Source organism: Euleptes europaea, chromosome 10 (genome assembly GCF_029931775.1).
Source record: "Euleptes europaea isolate rEulEur1 chromosome 10, rEulEur1.hap1, whole genome shotgun sequence".
In the NCBI taxonomy this organism is placed as follows: domain Eukaryota; kingdom Metazoa; phylum Chordata; class Lepidosauria; order Squamata; family Sphaerodactylidae; genus Euleptes; species Euleptes europaea.
Genome location: NC_079321.1, coordinates 54194842 through 54213997, shown reverse-complemented (window position 1 = coordinate 54213997; position 19156 = coordinate 54194842). Strand labels below are relative to the sequence as shown.

The 19156-nt window shown below is 43.1% G+C and overlaps 1 protein-coding gene across 1 annotated transcript in view; it reads left to right on the top strand.

Moving 5' to 3' along the window:
* The window catches only part of MDN1 (midasin AAA ATPase 1), a 125860-nt gene that overhangs the window by 16462 nt on the left and 90242 nt on the right, over positions 1-19156 (top strand). Inside the window, exons 13-25 of the mRNA XM_056856148.1 lie at positions 1038-1150; positions 1353-1501; positions 1597-1657; positions 2528-2733; positions 4910-5013; positions 7280-7424; positions 9560-9656; positions 11392-11505; positions 13000-13147; positions 13296-13403; positions 16582-16733; positions 17514-17692; positions 18460-18668. Of these exons, the coding sequence (XP_056712126.1) occupies positions 1038-1150; positions 1353-1501; positions 1597-1657; positions 2528-2733; positions 4910-5013; positions 7280-7424; positions 9560-9656; positions 11392-11505; positions 13000-13147; positions 13296-13403; positions 16582-16733; positions 17514-17692; positions 18460-18668 (1785 nt within the window). The remainder of the gene's footprint in view (positions 1-1037; positions 1151-1352; positions 1502-1596; positions 1658-2527; positions 2734-4909; positions 5014-7279; positions 7425-9559; positions 9657-11391; positions 11506-12999; positions 13148-13295; positions 13404-16581; positions 16734-17513; positions 17693-18459; positions 18669-19156) is intronic.

Here is a 19156-nt window from a genome sequence, read left to right as displayed (position 1 = left end):
AAGTGATGCTCAAAATTTTACGAAGACTCGTACCATAAATGGAACTAGAAATGCCAGATGTTCAAGCTGGATTCTGAAAAAGAAGGCACTAGAGACCATATTACAAATTTGCAATGGTTACTGGAGTGTACCAGAGAATGTCAGAACAAAATAAGCTTGTGTTTAATAGATTATGTCAAAGATTTGACAGTGTGGATAATGAAAAACTATAGATGGTTTTAAAAGAAATTGGTGTACCACAACATCTTATTGTTTTGATGTGCAGTTATTCTCTGGACAAGAAACTACTGTTAGGGCAGAATGGTTTCCAGTTGGTAAAGGTGTCAGACCAAGGATGTATATTCTCTCCCTACTGATTTCATATGTATGCAGAACATATAAGAAAAACTGGATTAGATTTAGATGGAGGTGGAGTGAAAATTAGAAGGAACATTAACAATTTGAGATATGCAGATGATGCTACATTACTGGCAGAAAATAGTGAAGACTTGAAACAACTTCTGGTGAAGGTTAAAGGAGGAAGTGCTAAAGTAGTGTTACAGCTGAACATCAAGATGACAAAAGTAACAACCACTGAGGAATTACACAATTTTAACACAACTTTAAGGTTGACAATGAAGAAATTGAAGATTATCTATTATTTGGCTCCATCATCAGCCAAGAAATCAGGAGGAGATTGAGACTGAGAAGAGCAGCCATGAAGGAACTAGAAAAGGTCCTTAAATGTATGGAAGTGTTGCTGGAGACCAAGATAAAAATAATTCCAGCTATAGTATTCCCTATTACTATGTGTGGATGTGCTGACAGGAAGAAAACCAATTAGTTTCAAATGTGACATTGGAGGAGAGTTTTACAGATACCATGGACTGCCAAAAAGACAAATAAGTACGTTGTAGATCAAATCAAGCCCGAACTCTCCCTAGACGTTAACTGAGGCTTTGGAGGTCATTAATTCATTGAGTTGCTGTTAAGTCAGAAGTGACTTAATGACACATAACAGCAAAATAGAGTTCATTGCATATGCATTTTTTCTACAGGCTGAATACTACTGTCAACTTTATAAACCAGAAATCATAATTGGGGAAGGAGAAGTCACAGTGGGAAGAGTCCAACTCTTTAGGAACCAAACCCGTGCCCTACTCATGCAAAGGTATTTGATGGCTTTAACCTTTCAAACTTTGTAGTGAAAAATGCTATGGTAACTCTTTTACCAATTGTAATTGATTGATTTGGAAATCTCATGAGAAGTAACCTAGATGTGTGGAATTAGCAATGGAAATCTGCCTTGAGACACTACAGACTTAAAACTTCAGTAGTGTTACAGAAGATTTTGTGCTTTCATATCTTGACAGGAAAAAGCAGACCTTTGCACCCACACGTCCATCTTCAGTATTAATTGAGCAGCTTGCGGTATGTGTAGACAAAGGAGAACCCGTTCTGTTGGTCGGTGAGACCGGGACAGGCAAAACATCTACTGTACAGTACCTGGCCCATATTACAGGTAAAATGCAGAATAAACTTGGGAATTTCTATCAAGATTCTAGGGTTAGTCACAAGGTCACTTACTGTGTTTTTGTTTCGGTTTTGTTTTTCAAGGACACTACCTGAGGGTTGTCAATATGAACCAGCAGAGTGATACTGCAGATCTGCTGGGGGGGTGAGTGGTTTATAATTTCTTAAATTGCTTTTGTCAATTACTAGAATAAGCCATAGCATCATGAAATTCTGAGTTCAGTTTCTGTTAGTACACTACATTCTGATTTACTCTAATGCTACCATTGTTAAAAGCTGTCATTTTGTTAGTGTAGCCTATTTTCATAATGGTTTAGGACGGCTATATGTAATGCTTTTGATTGTACTATTCCCCCTTTTTGCTGAAGGCAAACAAAATTCAAATCAAAGCATCTTTGAAAATGATTCTGCTGTAGCACTAATGTATAGCTGCAGATTTAAAGATGTTTTAAAAGAAAGATAAAGGTCCCCTGTGCAAGCACCGGGTCATTCCTGACCCTTGGGGTGACATCACATCCCAATGTTTACTAGGTAGACTTTGTTTGTGGGGTGGTTTGGCAGTGCCTTCCCCAGTCATCTTCCCCTTTACCCCCAGCAAGCTGGGTACTCATTTTACCAACCTCGAAAGGATGGAAGGCTGACTTGACCTTGAGCCAGCTACCTGAAACCAACTTCCGTTGGGATCGAACTCAGGTCATGAGCAGAGCTTTTGACTGCAGTATTGCAACTTACCACTCTGCGCCACGGGGCTCTTATTTTTATTTATGTATTAACAACCTTATTAAATGACCATTTCAGTTTTATATAGCTACTAAATTCTTTAGTTGAGTAGTGACACCACTCGTCTTTTTAAAACTGTACTGTATGTATAAAATAGGCTCCATATGGATGCTTCATGCGTGCTGTTTTATTATTTGACTAATAAAAAAAACCTTTTCAACATGTTCATGATGTGTGACTGCAACATACTGTTGAAGGTTTCAATTCCTGTTTTGTGTTTTTGCACTCTTTATAGCTATAAACCAGTGGATAACAAAGTGATTTGGATGCCTTTGCGGGAGTCTTTTGAGGAGCTTTTTGCGCAGACATTTTCCAGAAAACAGAATCAGACTTTTTTGGGGCACATCCAGACATGTTATAGGCAGAAACGGTGGCACGATCTTCTCAAACTCATGCAGCACGTTCATAAATCAGCTGTTAATAAAGAAGCAAAAGAAAATGGTAAGGATTCCCCTAACTATAAAATACTTGAGTCATTTGGCGTTGTGCCTAGAAAGTGCAATTCCACTTCAGGAGACAATGAAACACTTAAAGAAGGTTCTGTTGTACAAACTTCGTTATATTTATCAGTTTTTGCTGTTCGAGAAAACTCCTGCGTTTGACTGTATATCATGATTTCCCCATCACTTTTGCCAGTGGCTCTGTCCTGTCTTGATACTGTGTGTGTGTAAAGTGCTGTCAAGTCGCAGCCGACTTACGGCGACCCCTTATGGGGTTTTCATGGCAAGAGACGAACAGAGGTGGTTTGCCAGTGCCTTCCTCTGCTTGTCAGCCCTGGTATTCCTTGGTGGTCCCCCATCCAAATACTAACCAGGGCTGACCCTGCTTAGCTTCTGAGATCTGACGAGATCAGGCTATACCATGCTGCCTTCCCTCCCTTTTTTGATATTACATGAGGAGAATTGGAATTAATAGGTATAACTGACTCTTTTCCTGATTTGCTAGTAAAAAATAATTTATCTTTTAAATTGGCAAATTTTCCAGCCAGATTATGTTGCTCATTGGTTCTGGTCTTAATTGAGGGACCGGGGAGATTAGTTTTTATATCTATTTGATTTATATTCAGCTGGGTACAAATTTCTTCTGGATTCTTGTTAGTAGATACCTGGTTCTCTCCATTGCATGGAACTGTTGCACCAAAAGAATGGATTATGTTATTTTTAAAAACTCGATTAATATGTTCTAACATGATTACAAAATAATATTGCACAAAATAAATATATCACTCCCTGGATGAAACAGCTAATGGCACCTTTTGAGAAACAGATACTACGTTATCTGCTATCAAGTAGATTGGTGAATTGCATGAGAGATGTGGCAGCTTTTCTCTTTATACTGTCAACAAAAAATTAATCTTAATTTCCCCTTTTTTTAAATGGTAAAATGGCAGATGAATAGCTAATGGCTGTTAAATCTTGGGGGAGGAATGAAAGTGCAGTTCAGCTGGCACTGAGCCCTTTTAAGCTGTTTCAGTTCAGCATCAGAGATTTAAGCAGGTCTTGATTTTTGCCCTGAAATTAAAAAGTCCTTAAATTTGGCTGAGTTGCCTTCAGTGTGTATCTGATTGTAAGAAGCTGAGGTATGATTCTTTTGAACTGTGAAAGTGCAGGGGGGGAAACTGCTTCTCTGAAGTATATTGAAGCTGTACATCAGTGTTTAATAAATGGTCTGAAACCTCCCTTGGTACACTGAAGTTTAGTAGATGCTTGGGAGTCGCCTTGGCCAGCGTTTCTCAAATCCTGGATCCAGCCCTGTGCTCTGGATTTCATAAAGCAGGAGTAGGCGGCCATTTTTGCCTGAGTGTTGAGTGAAGTGCTACGTTTATCTGTTAAAATATGGGGAAACAAAAGAAAGCAGGGTAGTGCTGGCCGAAGAGCTGTCTCTGCTTGTGTATGGGTGGATGGTGGTGGCAGTAGTCAGCTTCTCCTTTTCAGAGAGCTGGCAGCATCACAGCTCTGCCTCTCAGCCTGAGCACGTTAAGCAGCAGTGTGGCAATGCCTGTGTAGTATGGCACCTCCTGTTGTGTTGGAGCTGGTGGTGCTTACTGGGGGATAGTTGGAGTTGATGAGATCACCTCTTCAGGTTCAAAAGCAAATCCTGGAACTATGCTGGGGTGAAGTGAGTTTACTACACCCTGGCTTCAGTGATGGAGCAAGACAGTTGATGCGCCAAGCAAAATGGTCTGCTGTGCCTTCATTCGACACATGTGCCATGTGTTATCTACAACTGTTGTCCCAGTCACTTTTAGACTAGGGCTAATTTGATTTCTTCCACAGTTTCGACAATTTTATTATTAATGTTGTGCCTGTGATTTGCACAATAACATAAGAACATAAGAAAAGCCATGCTGGATCAAACCAAGGCCCATCAAGTCCAGCAGTCTGTTCACCCAGTGGCCAACCAGGTGCCTCTAGGAAGCCCACAAACAAGACAACTGCAGCAGCACCATCCTGCCTGTGTTCCACAGCACCTAATATATTCGGCATGCTCCTCTGATCCTTCATAATAGCTACTGTTTAAACTTGTTTTGGACTTATGCCAAATCACCGCTTTTGGATTCGTGCACCTCAGAATTTTTCTTCATTATGTTAACTATAACTTTGTGTTGTTTTTGTAGGTTCTCTGTTGAAGGAAAGGTGGGAAGAGTTTGGGATTCGGTTGAACCATGCTCAACAGCAAATGAAGATGACGGAAAATTCTCTGCTCTTTGCATTTGTAGAGGTAGGTGTTTCTTTCTTAATTTCCTTAGTGGATATTGCTTCATTTTGCCTTTGTAATAGGAAAACTTCATTAGATAACTATGAAACTACACTCTGACTATGCTAATAGTGCATAATTGTGGTACAGTTTATCTGGAACTCAGAATGGGGAGGACAGAGGGAACTGATTTTGTATGTCTTTAAATCTTTAATTTTTAAATGTTCCAGTTCTGTAGGAAAATACAGAAAATAATTTCACATAGGAAAGTGGGCCAAGAAAGGGTTAACTCTTCAGTCTCCAAAACCAGCAGTCAGTGCTCCTTTGGAGAAAAATTGCCAACCAGTTTGATCTTCTGACAAGAGAATACGATTCTTTTGCAGTTTCAGTGAGGATCTGCAGTTGGTTGGTCCTCCCCCCCCCAGTCAAATACAGTATTCTCAGACACCACCCAAGACTGATGTTTTCCCCCTCACTTCCCTTCCTTATTGTGGTGTTCAAGATGGAAGGAGGGGTTCAGCAGCATAAGCATAGCTTTTTGTTGGACAGCAGTGCTCCTGTGCATCACAATATTGCTCCAGTATTTTCACCTGCCGTCCCTTCTCTCCAGCCCACTTCGGGCTGCCTTAGCTTGTCCTGTGTAGCAGCACCCTTCATCTGTTTCTTCACAGCCCAAGGAAGAGATAAGGCAGATTGTACAGTGACAAGCCATGAGGAAGGCTCCTTTATTTATTTTTCCGATTTCTTGCCCGCCATACCCGGCCAAGATCAGGCTCAGGGCAGGTTATATCTTGTAACAGCAAGAAACGCTCATGTGACTAGGTCTTTGGCATTAAAAACAATTACCGTATATACTCGCGTATAAGCCGAGTTTTTCAGCCCAAAAAAAGGGCTGAAAAAGCCGGCCTCGGCTTATACGCGGGTCAATACGGTAGAGGGGGGAAGGAGGAGGGAGGGGGGAACTTACCACCGCCATCTTTTCCAGGCCAGGAGCGGCCTCCAGAGCCCCCCTGCGGCCGCAGGGAGGGCGCTCCGCCGCCCCCGCCGCCTTCTCCCGGCCGGGAGCGGCCTTCAGAGGCCTGCTGCGGCCGCGGGGAGGGTGCTCTGCCGCCCCCGCCGCCTTCTCCCGGCCGGGAGAGGCCTCTAGAGGCCCTCTGCGGCCGCGGGGAGGGCGCTTCGCCCCCCCGCCGCCTTCTCCCGGCCGGGAGAGGCCTCTAGAGGCCCTCTGCGGCCGCGGGGAGGGCGCTTCGCCCCCCCGCCGCCTTCTCCCGGCCGGGAGAGGCCTCTAGAGGCCCTCTGCGGCCGCGGGGAGGGCGCTCCGCCGCCCCCGCCGCCTTCTCCCGGCCGGGAGCGGCCTTCAGAGGCCCGCTGCGGCCGCGGGGAGGGCACTCCGCCCCCCCGCTGCCTTCTCCCGGCCGGGAGAGGCCTCTAGAGGCCCTCTGCGGCCGCGGGGAGGGCGCTCCGCCCCCCCGCCGCCTTCTCCCGGCCGGGAGAGGCCTCTAGAGGCCCTCTGCGGCCGCAGGGAGGGCGCTCCGCCCCCCCCCCCGCCTTCTCCCGGCCGGGAGAGGCCTCTAGAGGCCCTCTGCGGCCGCGGGGAGGGCGCTCCGCCGCCCCCGCTGCCTTCTCCCGGCCGGGAGCGGCCTTCAGAGGCCTGCTGCGGCCGCGGGGAGGGTGCTCCGCCGCCCCCGCCGGATCCGCCGCTTCCCGCCGCCAGGAGCCCAGAAGGTAAGTCTTGGGGGGGGGAGGGGTTATAAGCCGACCCTCGGCTTATACGCGGGTGCCTAATTTTTCCCCATTTTGGGGGAGAAATTAGGCACCTCGGCTTATACGCGGGTCGGCTTATACATGGGTATATACGGTAGGCAAAATTAAAAACAATTTAAAAGTTATTTTGTAACAGGGTTGAGGGCAGCAGGAAAAGAGGAAGACCCAACAAGAGATGGATTGATTCATTAAAGGAAGCCACAGCCTTCAGTTTGCAAGATCTGAGCAAGGCTGTCAAAGATAGGACATTTTGGAGGACTTTCATTCATAGGGTTGCCATGAGTGGGAAGCGACTTGACGGCACTTAACACACACAACAGGGTTAAAGTACTTCAGTACGTGGATGTTATTCAAAACGTGGGGGGGGGGGAGGTGTATCAGAGATGGAGTCCGGGTTATCAATGTAATGTTCTCTGATCTTTCCTCCAATTCAGTGTAGACATAGCTTTAAAAACTTGTTCCATTTTGTGGGTAGCATCAGAAGTTTCATTCTCACATGCTAGCCTTGCATCCTGTTTTGTTTTAGGGCATTCTGGCAGAAGCTGTGAAGAAAGGAGAATGGATTCTACTGGATGAGATTAACTTGGCTGCAGCAGAGACTTTGGAATGCCTGAGTGGTTTACTTGAAGGGCTCTCTGGTTCCTTGGTATTGCTGGATAGAGGAGACACAGGTACTGTTGTTCTCTAGTAAGTTTTTCTCTGGCAATGGGATATTTTTGAAGTGCCTCTTGTAAAAGATAGTTTCATGTGGGTAGCTGTGTTAGTATGTGCTACTAGGTTTGAATTTTGTTCAGAGATGGGGCTCTGAAACAATGTCAGATGTGGTACTTTAAACCAATGAAGAGACAAATGGCTATGAGTTTGGGAATAATATAATCCTATCACTAACAAAATTCAAACCTAGTAGCACCTTCAAGTCCCACAAAACTATCCAGGGGTATATAAGCTTCCTGAGTCAAAAGTTTGACGAAGTGAGCTTTGACTCACAAAAGTTCCTACCATTGAAAATTTTTGTTGGTCTTTAAGGTGCTACTGAATTTGAGCTTTGTTTCTTAAAAAAAAACCTGTTTGTTTTAATACACAGGTAACTATTTGGTTTTTTTGAACCTCAGGTATGAAATTTAAGATTTTTGGTGACACTGCTTTGAATAAGTACATTTTGAGAAAATCAGTCCTCAGATAACCAGAATCCCCCTATCACTTTCTGATGTTACATTTAATTTTTAAATGCAGGCTGAAACATAAAGGTGTGCTATCATGGATTTAAGAATCAGGATCACCTGGGGTTTTTATTTTTGGTGCAAAGTGGCGAAAGTTCACATGTCTGGTTTTATAAAGTGGGAAAAGCAGTTTTGAAAACCTTAACAGCCCATTCCTGAGATTGGGGGCTGAACGGACGTAGGAGGTGTGACCCCTATGCCAGTGACCATGCCACTTGTGCTGTCTAAACTGGCATGGATGCCAGCATAGGGACACTTATGCCGGGGCCCCTGGACTGCAGTGGCAGTGCAGCGCTCGAACTCTCACTGGCATCCTCCTGGCACAAGTCCTCATGCCAGCATCCCAGGAAGCATTCCCGGAGGAGGAGCTTCCTAACCCCTTTCAGCCCAGGAACGCCCCCTTAAGCAATGGCAGTGCTGCACCCCCTTTTTATTGGCGCAGCGTTGCTGTTTTCAGTGGGGCTTTCCCTCTTTTTCCTAATGTTTATTTTAAAATAGCCCTCCTCCCCCTGCTGCAGTGGTGAAACCTCTTTGGAGGCACCACGGCCACGCCGTCCCCAGCCGCTGCGACTCTCAGGAATGGGCTGTAAGTCACCTACGTTATTGTATTGTTGGTATACAAAGAATTATGTTTCTATCAGCAGTCATAATTGACCTAGTTTCTGAGTAGAGATGCATATTTCTTTACACCATGCATCATATTACTAAAGAACATAGTGATTTTTGTCGGGAAGCTTTGTTAGTGATAGGATTATATTATTCCCAAATTCATACCCATTTGTCTCTTCATTGATTTAAAGTACCGCATCTGACATTGTTTCAGAACCCCAATCTCTGACATACTTCTTCCAGTTGTCTGGTTCGTACAAATTTGTGTTTTTCTGTATTTTTACTTTGGGCAGCTTAATTTCAACATATACCGCAGTCCTTGTTATAATGGATAGTATTGAACTTGGAACGGGGAGACCTGGATTCAGATCTCCAACTCTTGATGGCTTTTTGTTAGTGTCTCTCTCTTTCAGCTTGTCCTAATAGGTTTATTGTATTGGAAAGTGGTAGAACAAAGCATTGGATTTACTGTGAAGGGTTCTTCTCATCAGTGGACTGGAAGGTATTGATAATACCTTGCCTGAGGAATGAGGAGGAGGCATTAACCAATATTAAGAATACCTCCTGTTACGGTAGGAAGAGGAAACTTGAGTGAAGCAGAAAAAATCTTTATAAAGCGGTTTATTGTAAAAAAAGAGGGGGGGAAGGGGTGGTTAGATTAATAAGGGAGTGGAAAAAAGTCAAAACAAAATACAAGTAAACACCATTTCCTCCTTCCTACCATAACACCTTCCTCTATTGATAGAGAACACTATGCTGCCCTGTGGTCTGTAGAGAAAGGTTGTTATATGAATGCGGTGACTCTTCATCTCAAAAGCAAAGATAGGATTGCATAGCTCACAGGAGGTCTATAACAGGAAAATGGCTGGCTACTGTCAACCTTGCTGTGTCTAAAAGATTTTCTTGGGCTTAGATATAAACACATAAATTTTCTTTTTTGAAAATGAACAGAAATGAAATTGGTTTTTTTTTTCTAGAGCCATTGGCACGTCATCCACATTTTCGTTTGTTTGCCTGTATGAATCCAGCTACCGATATTGGAAAAAGAAATCTACCTCCAGGAATACGGAACAGGTAAAAACTGAATGGCCAATGTATAAAACTGGTTCAAAAGTACTTGTGTGTCTAGTGTTTTTGCTCTGGTTTGCATACCAGATGAATATCTTTGACAGACATGTCCATAACACTGTAGCTGGCCCATGCTGGTAGATTAGTATGTGGTTAAAATAATTTAGGGAGCCCCGTGGCGCAGAGTGTTAAGCTGCAGTACTGCAGTCAAAAGCTCTGCTCACGACCTGAGTTCGATCCCGACGGAAGTCGGTTTCAGGTAGCCGGCTCAAGGTTGACTCAGCCTTCCATCCTCCCGAGGTCGGTCAAATGAGGACCCGGCTTGCTGGGGGTAAAGGGAAGATGACTGGGGAAGGCACTGGCAAACCACCCCGCAAACAAAGTCTGCCTTAGAAATGTCGGGATGTGACTTCACCCCATGGGTCAGGAATGACCCGGTGCTTGCACAGGGGACCTTTACTTAAAATAATTACTGCTGCCACTCTCAGGAAGGAGGGATAAAAAGGAAGCTACAGTTTTCTTCAAAGATGCATTAGTCATCAAACTGGGAATAGAATGTGCTCTCCTGGGAATGATAAAAGGATAGCAATTGCTCTGTTGGTTATCCTCTGACAAGTCAGTATTGTGTGTTAACTGGAAAACATCTGGATAAAAGGATCCTTGGATACGTGAGTGGACTTTATGATCATTTGATCCGTCCTAGGTCATACATTTCAATTAAGTTAGGTAAACAAGAGCACTGAGAATTACGTTGTTCGTGGTAGCCTTCCAAATTTTTATTAAGCATTAAATTCTCAACTTGCACTTGATTTTCCCCACTGCATTTCCAGCAAGTCTGTGTAATATGAACCTTGTGCTGATGGTGGTGACGAATGCAAGGTGCTGATGTCCTTACAGAACCCAAAACAATTTCAGCAGCAGCAACACTGCCTTTTGCTTTATAAGCAGACTCGCTAATGAAATTTCAGTCCTGCATATACAATTGTTTGGTTATTGTCAAGGAACAGCTTTCGGACATGCACTTCTCATTGATCATATAGGGTTGAATGGAATAAATCAGTGAAGTTGGCTCCTCATGTCATATTGTAGAAATACAGTAGAATGAAATGCGGGAGTTCACAGACTTTGACTGGGGGGGGGGGCTGTTCTCTGTCCTCCCCAACTCTCAAGTTCTCAGTGTCACAACAGTCAAGGGAGAGTGATCTGTTATATAACATACAGGAGCACGTAGAAATCAGTAGATCGTTTGTGTTGTTTCTGCTTGCTCCAGGAGAGGTCTCCTGTCCTGCTGGGCTTGACTGCCTGCTGTGAATCTCAGCAAAACTTGAGAGGGTTCCTCTTTCCTTTCCCAGATTTGGGGAAGGGACGTTTCTCATCTTGTGCTGTGAAGGGCCCTTTGTTCCTAACATGTTGAAGTAGTACGTGTACATCAGAATGGGATGTCATATACCAAGAGTTCAAACCTGATTAGTTGTATCACCCTGCTTGACTGCAACCTGGTACAATACCTGTAATATCTTACTTTGTAAGGCTGCACTGATACAGCTAATATTCCTCTATAGACTATTCATTGCAAAATTAGTACAAGTTGTTAATTTAGGCATTGTCTATCACAACAAATTGTATTAGGGCTAAATCTGCTGGACATGAGGAAATGTCACACTTAAGAATTGATGAGCAAATTAACCATATAATGTCATCTGCTTAGGTTTTGCTGAGTAGTACAATGTCATCTCTTTAGGTTTACTGAACTTTATGTACAAGAACTACAAAATGAGGAAGACCTGCAGATTCTTATCATGGATTATCTGAAAGGTTTGAATGTGAGCAAAAATGTAGTGCAAGGGATCATGAGGTAAGGCTTATGCACATATCAATGATCGTATTTTAAAAATACTATATATAGAAGTGTGTAACATTCCAGACTTGATCATTCAGCTGTTTGGTATATATTGATATCTATAAAAACACATTTCAATTTCATAGAATAGTCATGTTGTAACATAGGTAAAGATATGCTTTTTAGGCCATTTTTTGGTTTTGCCTTTGTTGAAGGACCTCTAAAGTCTTTACCTTGGCACTTGTTCTCGTCTTCCAGACGACTCAGCTATGTGTTTGCATTCTCAAGCTGTACACTGAAGTTCACACATACTGGCTTTAGTATTTTCTACCTTTGGACTAATAACTATTGGTAATCTCTGGAAGAGAGCACTCCATGTAAGACAATATTAGCTCCATTAACCAAGGACCATTATCTTTATTCAGACTGTGGTATTTGAGTGGGCTTTGTCTTGTCTCCTGAACCCTCAATGCTAGTAGAAGAATAACATGCAACTTTGAAAGTTAAAGGTTTTCCCCCGCTGTTGTCTCAAAGTAGCAAACTAACCTTGGCAGTGATTCAGAAGTTCATTCAGAATGGTCAAAGGTCTGGAATCTATGCCCTATGAGGAGAGACTTAAGGAGCTGGGTTTGTTTAGTCTGGAGAAGAGAAGGTTAAGGGGTGACACGATAGCCATTTTTAAATATTTGAAGGGATGTCATGTTGATGAGTGAACTAGCTTTTCCTCTGTTGCTCCAGAGACTAGGACACAGAGTAATGGATTTAAACTAAGAGAAAAGCAATTCCACCTAAACATTAGGAAGAACTTTCTGACGGTGAGGGCTGTTCGATGGTGGAATGCGCTGCCTCAGAGGGTAGTGGAGTCCCCATCTTTGGAGGTCTTTAAGCAGAGGCTGGATGGCCATCTGTCGGGAGTGCTTTGGTTGTGGGATCCTGCATGGCAGGGGGTTGGACTGGATGGCCCTTGTGGTCTCTTCCAACCTTGTGATCTTGTGATTACAACCCTTCCCCCTATCCAGTTCCTCTGACACGCTTTCCCTCATTTGAGAGCAGTCACATGAGAAAAGCAACTTGTCCCCTGAAAGCTGATTCTGTCAGATGGCTAGTTATCCTCAGAGGACTCTTTATGTTGCTTCAGCTTTTAATTTGTTTATCCTGTTAAATAGTTATCATGCAGCTGTAGTGAAATAAAGATGACTAACGGGGCCTTATGAATAGTCGGACTTTTGTCTGTCATCCATCTTTGGCCATGTGAGCATGTTACATAGCAGAGAATAATGACTACGGTGGCACTTAGAAATGAGACCCTGTTTGCCTTTACCACACAGTGGGAGACTTAACGGGAACACTGAACAAAGGTGTGAAGTTAAAGCCGCATGTGAAATCCCCTGCTTCCTTATCAGAGGAAAGACATTGATGAAGCATAATCTTTGAAACAAAGTGGTGTAGAATTTATGTAATTAAGAATAGACTATGAAATAATGAAATAATTTGACTCTTTCTCTGTAGCTTCTATTTGTCTGTGAGAAACGAATGTGAAACAAAGCTGGTAGATGGGACAGGCCACAGGCCTCACTACAGCCTTCGTACTCTGTGTAGAGCTTTGAGATTTGCCTCATCCAATCCGTGCAATAATATACAGCGTTCGCTTTATGAGGTGACCATCATTGTTCTATAATTCTAAACTTTTTGTAAAAACTTTAGAAGTCCAATAAGGATAAGCAAGGTTTTCTGATGTTAAAACGTGAAATGTCCCCCTTGAACCTTTTCAGGTAAATAAATGTCTGCCATTTTCTTCTCAATAGGGTTTTTGCTTGGGCTTCCTCACACAGCTTGACAGAGTTTCTTACCCAGTAGTTCAGAAGCTAATACACCATTATATTTCTGGAAACACAAAAACCATTCTCAAGCAGGTAAGTAGCTAATTATTTAAAGGGCTTTTAAAAATATATATATTAATGTAATGAATGTTAGTTGAGCCATAATTTAAACACCCTGTCTTAAGAGGTAAGTTGAAATATGTTCGTAGGCATGCATCATACTTGAATGATTTGGCCTGTCCCCAAAACAACTGATAACATGGAGATTTCTTGTGATTTTTTTCTCCTGCTTTTACTGACACAGTGAAAAGTAAAAGAAAGTAAAAACTTTCTCACCTAGTGTCTTTTTTGTTTAGTCATAAAATGCTTAGTATGAAGTGCTGATTTTAGATTTAACTGTTGCATTACTACAGTAAAAGCTCTGCTCACGACCTGAGTTCGATCCCGACGGAAGTTGATTTGAGGTAGCCGGCTCAACGTTAACTCAGCCTTTCATCCTTCCATGGTTGGATAAACTGAGTACTCAGGTTGCTGAGGGTAAAGTGTAGATGACTGGGGAAGGCACTGGCAAACCACACTGTAAACATAATCTGCCTATTAAACGTCGGGATGTGACGTCACCCCATGGGCCAGTAATGACCCTGTGCTTGCACAGGGGACTACCTTTACCTTTAAATTTCATTTTGGGCTGTTAGGAGGTACTTTCAGATTACCTGTTCTTAGCTCTACTATTCAAAATTTGTGACGAATAGGGATGGTTTTAGTAATTTTCTAATATTTCTGATTTGAGATTATTCTAAGTGTACTTTACATGCACATACTTAACCTATACACTTTGCTATAGTTAAAGTAGTGTTCTTCATGGTCTGTGCATCACCCAGATGGAAATTGAGAATGTGTGCATTCAAACTGGAGAATCTTCAAGAGCTTCCTTTAAAAGGTGGCTCTACCCACTGGGAGCACCATGCTCAGAGAGAATGGAGATGCGCTTCCCATTCAGTCCTTTTTTGACCACCGCAGCAAAAGCATAATGAGGAACTTCTTTGTCACTACCTCATTAGCTAGGCCTTTTTTTCCCTCTTCCCCCCTAAAAAAGAGAAAAAGATCTGTTTTCAAGCTTTCCTCTCCCCCCATTTACTGTCCCAAGCTCTTCATTTCCTGCAGAACTTGGAAGACTAGGTGTTGTTGTTTTTCTCCTCTCTTTTCCTCCTCCTTTTCCCCCTCCATTTTATGGCACCTGAAGTGTTGCATCTCCTGCTGGGACAGGTTTCCCAGTACTCTTAGTCACATAGAGTGTTTACTTTGCTTAGGAGAAGACCATCAGGTTGATTTCTGTCCACATTGTTTGAAATTAACTCTAACAAGCTTGTCGGGACTGACTTTCCTGTCTTCTTCTTGTCTAGCTCTCCCTTTCATCATGAGTTGCCCCCCCCCAGCAATCACCGGATCCTAACAACAACGTGGCAAGTCACCCTTGCCTCTGGCGTTGCAAACGGGGAAGGATCCTGTCAGCTATAAACGTCTCTAAGTCCAGTCTTTCCTTTTCTAAGTTCTCTTCTTCCGTAATAGATCCTAAAAGAAGAAGAGGATTAAGGACCATGACACAGGTTTCTGCTTCTGTATCCACACACAAGGTTCCCTGCCCACTCCTCCACCTTCATTCATTTCAGGCTCCTCTGGTCACTAAAACTCTTGAACAATCTGCACCCTTCTGGACTATGCCCATTTTGGAAGTCTCTAGTCTGCCTTCTCAACTGCAACACCCCTTAATGCTATGGTCCAGTTTCCTGAAGTATAGTATGTTGATCTTCCGCCAGTTCTGTCTCATTGCTGATGTGCCAGCATTTCCCCGTGGAAGGTCCAGGGAGTGTTTTATTACAGCCCTTGCCTTGACCAATCCTGTTATGATTGCTTCAGATCCCAGAGGCAAGTGCTGCACTCCCTAGAGACGGCTGGGAATCATACTACCGGGGTCATCACTGGGAATCATACTACCGGGGTACCAGTTGAGGTCCCCTCAGTCTCAGACCTCCCCCCCAGATGAGTGCTACCTGTTTCCTAGGGAATACAGCTCCTGTTAGGATAAGCATTCAGTTTGTTTGTCATATCCTCCACCCTAATACTACCATTATGTCTCAGAAGGGCAACCTCACTCTTCAAGGAATACCCCTTCCTTTAAAGACCAACTGCAATTTCATGCTTTCCGGACTAAACCTCTGTATTTTCAGTTTCACCTGGGCAGGGTGATCCTGTGCCCTGATCTCACCTTACCCAACTTCTAGTTCTGCTGGTGTTTTTTTTAAAAAACGACCATCACTGGAAGGTGAAAGAGCCTGCGTGCGCTGGATATGTACTGGGCCCTTATCTTCCATCTCAATAGAACATCAATCTTCATAAGGGTCCACATCTCCTTATATGCTGTGGTGGCAAGACAAAGAGGCTCGTTACAGGGTTAAACCTTCTGAAAAACACATGCAAGCCTAAAATGACAAAGAGGCTCATAATCTCCATTCAACATATAAGTTTTACTACCAGCTGGTAAAGCAGCCACTGCTGGACCATTCTACAGCCCACTCTGCTAGGGCCATGGCAAGTTCTATGGCCTTTGAATAGGGCATATCAATTCCAGATGTCTGCAAGGGTTAAGGACCTGGTTACAACCCTTGAACTTTGTACATCACTATGCTTTGAACATTCAAGCCGAAACGGTCACAGCCTTTGGTTGAGCTGTGCTAAATGCCTTCTTCTAGTAAGACTCACCTGTCCTGCCTTCAGGTAGGTCAGCTGGGTGGTCTTATCCCATCAGTGTTATGTGCAAAGACCCAAAAAGAAGACCAGGTTTCTTACATGTAACCTGATGATCTTTGAGTGGTGATCTGTGCAGTCAAGTAACCCACCGACCTTCCCTACAGCAGGTACTTAATTTTTGCCTGATGCATCTTGGGAGGAAGGACTGAGTTGGAAGAGAGGTTCTGCTCTCTCTGAGCATGTATGTTACTATTCGTTGCTTCAAGTGGTTAGAGCCAGCACTGAAAAATCTCGTAAAGCTTATTCTAGAAGCTTCTCCTATTGGAATCTGCACATGCTTGATTCCTATCAGTGTAACAAGGGTTACATGTAAGCAGCCTGTTTTGCTATGAACAAACAAACATGAAGTTGTGTTCTGTGAAATCCTATTGCTTAATACATTCCATATGCAAATAGCTTTGCCTTTATATGAGGGAGAAGTAATTGTCCCTAAACAGGATTTGTTTCTGTGATATCTTCTTAGCCCTTACCAGAACCGAAAGTAGGTGGAATGATAAAGATAGAGGGATACTGGATTCCAGTTGGTGATAAAGAACCTACTGTGGATGAAACTTACGTGCTCACACCTTCGGTTAAGCTTAATCTCAGAGATATCGTCAGAGTTGTATCAGCTGGGTATGTTGGACATCAGTAACACCTTTTCTGTTCTCAGGAAATGATATGATTCAAGTTGGTGCGTAAATGCCACTCGTTAGTGAAAAGATGTATGTCATATTTTCAGATTCTACCCTCCCACTGCAGATTCCCACTTTGGCCCGCCCACTGTTCCTGGAGTGGGGGTCCTCTGTCTGTAAGGAGCAGCAATTGGGGGGAGGTCAGTGGGCTGCAGAGGGAAGGAGGAATGGGCAGAAATCGCCCCTCTCTTATGTTAGCGGAAATAATTTATGCTGGCTCAAATCAGCATTTGAATTCAACCCAGTCAGTTGGGACTTCTTTGTGCCTTGTTTTGTGACACAGAGAGCCAAGACTATGTCCCCAAATATCTTAGCAACATGAGGCCTAGTACTTTTGTTTTGTTACAGCATTGCAATTACTAACATCATAGTTGCAATTTGAGGAACACAAATGTGCCTCCAGAGCAGTATTGTCAGTGAGGCGTGGAATGCCCTTACCTACAATAACTGAACGTGCAAATACACTGTTCAGATTTTACTCTGTCATGTGCAGGAGGCAGAGGGGCAGGAAAATTAATGCTGCTGATGTTCATTGCCTTTAGCTTTGATACTTTGCAAAAGACCTTTGTAAATGCATGTCAAGCCGTGGGTAAAATCTCGGTTTCTGGAAGCTCTCTTAGACAATGTGCTGTGAAGCCAAGCTAGGGTTGAGGGGTGCTTTAAAAAGTTTGGCCATCACAAAATTGCTGCGTTTAACTTTCCCGTCTGTTAATTTTTAAAGGACTTACCCAGTGCTAATCCAAGGAGATACTTCCATTGGTAAAACCAGTTTAATCCGCTGTTTGGCTGCTGCTAGCGGGAACCATTGTGTTCGAATTAACAATCATGAACACACTGACATTCAGGAGTACATTGGCTGTTACACATCGGATGCATCTGGCAAGCTAATATTTAAGGAAGGTAGGTTGATGCTTACTATGTTGATCTTTTATCTGTTCTTTTTTCACCTAGGATTTATCATCCAGCGCAGTGTTAAATAGTGCTTACAGAATTGTAGTGCAAAACTGTTCTTCCTGTTCACAAGGGCTGGGGATCCTTTCCCTATGCAGTTCTGTTTAGGATTAATATTTTATGAGAAAATATTGTTTCAAGACAAACTAAAGGTTTCTCATGAAAGCCAGTGGGCTGCTGCTATGAAGCTTGCTGGGCAATAATATCTCTCAGCCTAATTACTTCACAAGGTGGTTGTGGGGGGAAGTGGGGTGGGAGGAGACTGCCCTAACCTCATTGGAGGGAAGGGTAGGGTAAAGAAAAATGGGTACTTGTAGCTGACTTCCTTAACAGAAGGGCCAAAAACTCTTCCTCTTTCTGTAGAAGCTTTGGGACTGTGTTTCATGTCAGTATTCAAGCAGTCAGTCAGTAGACCTCTCTTAAGGCCTCTGAATTCTTAACAAATGTGTGAAATTAACTAAGGCTTCCAGTTTATTTTTCAAGAACTCTGAGCACTCAGTAATAATGGTACTAGTTTGATTTGGGCTATGTTCCAGTAAGCTTAGTGGAAGCATGCAACCTCTGATGAATTTAAGGAGAAATTGCTCTTTGATCAAATTCAGGGCAAAACATCAAGAAGTACTGTTTTTTTCAAAAGGTTTTCTTGGCTGCATAGGCAGGGTATACTTCAAATCTGTAGGATGCTATATTTTTCCCCTTTTGCAATTGCTTTAAAGGTGTCCTAATCGATGCCATGAGAAAAGGCTACTGGATAATCCTTGATGAACTGAACCTGGCCCCTTCTGATGTGTTGGAAGCACTGAACAGATTGCTAGATGACAACAGAGAGTTGTTTGTAACAGAGACTCAAGAAACTGTCAAAGCCCACCCAAGATTCATGCTCTTTGCTACACAAAATCCGCCAGGGCTCTATGGAGGCAGGAAGGTTCGTAGAAAGAGTCTAAGACCATTATTTCTTTGGATGTAGTCTGTCTCGCTAGTGTGCTCTTGACACACATACACCAGTACTCTTGCATAAAAATTTATTTGGGCCATTTAGGTTGCTCTCTTTTCTTAAATCTGTACAACAGTCACAATTAGAATCAACCTGGTGTCACAGAATGGTTGGAAGGGTTTTGAATTAATCTAAATCACTTGGTACTGTAAATGGTATATCTTTTTACTTACATACATATGAATAATGCAATGGTAGTTGACTGAAAGCTTCTGAGAGGAACCTAGATTTTGTGAATGTATGTGAATTTAGACTAGAGAGAAGCGGTGGGTTCTAAAGGGATGAATACACGTGGCAGTAGGCAATGGGTGAAATAGGGGCCATTTCAGAGGATCACAGAGTTTTTATGAGTAACTTTAAAAGAATAATATCAGGCCTTGCTTGCCACACTGGCTAAGACCTTAACCCTTCTATCAGAT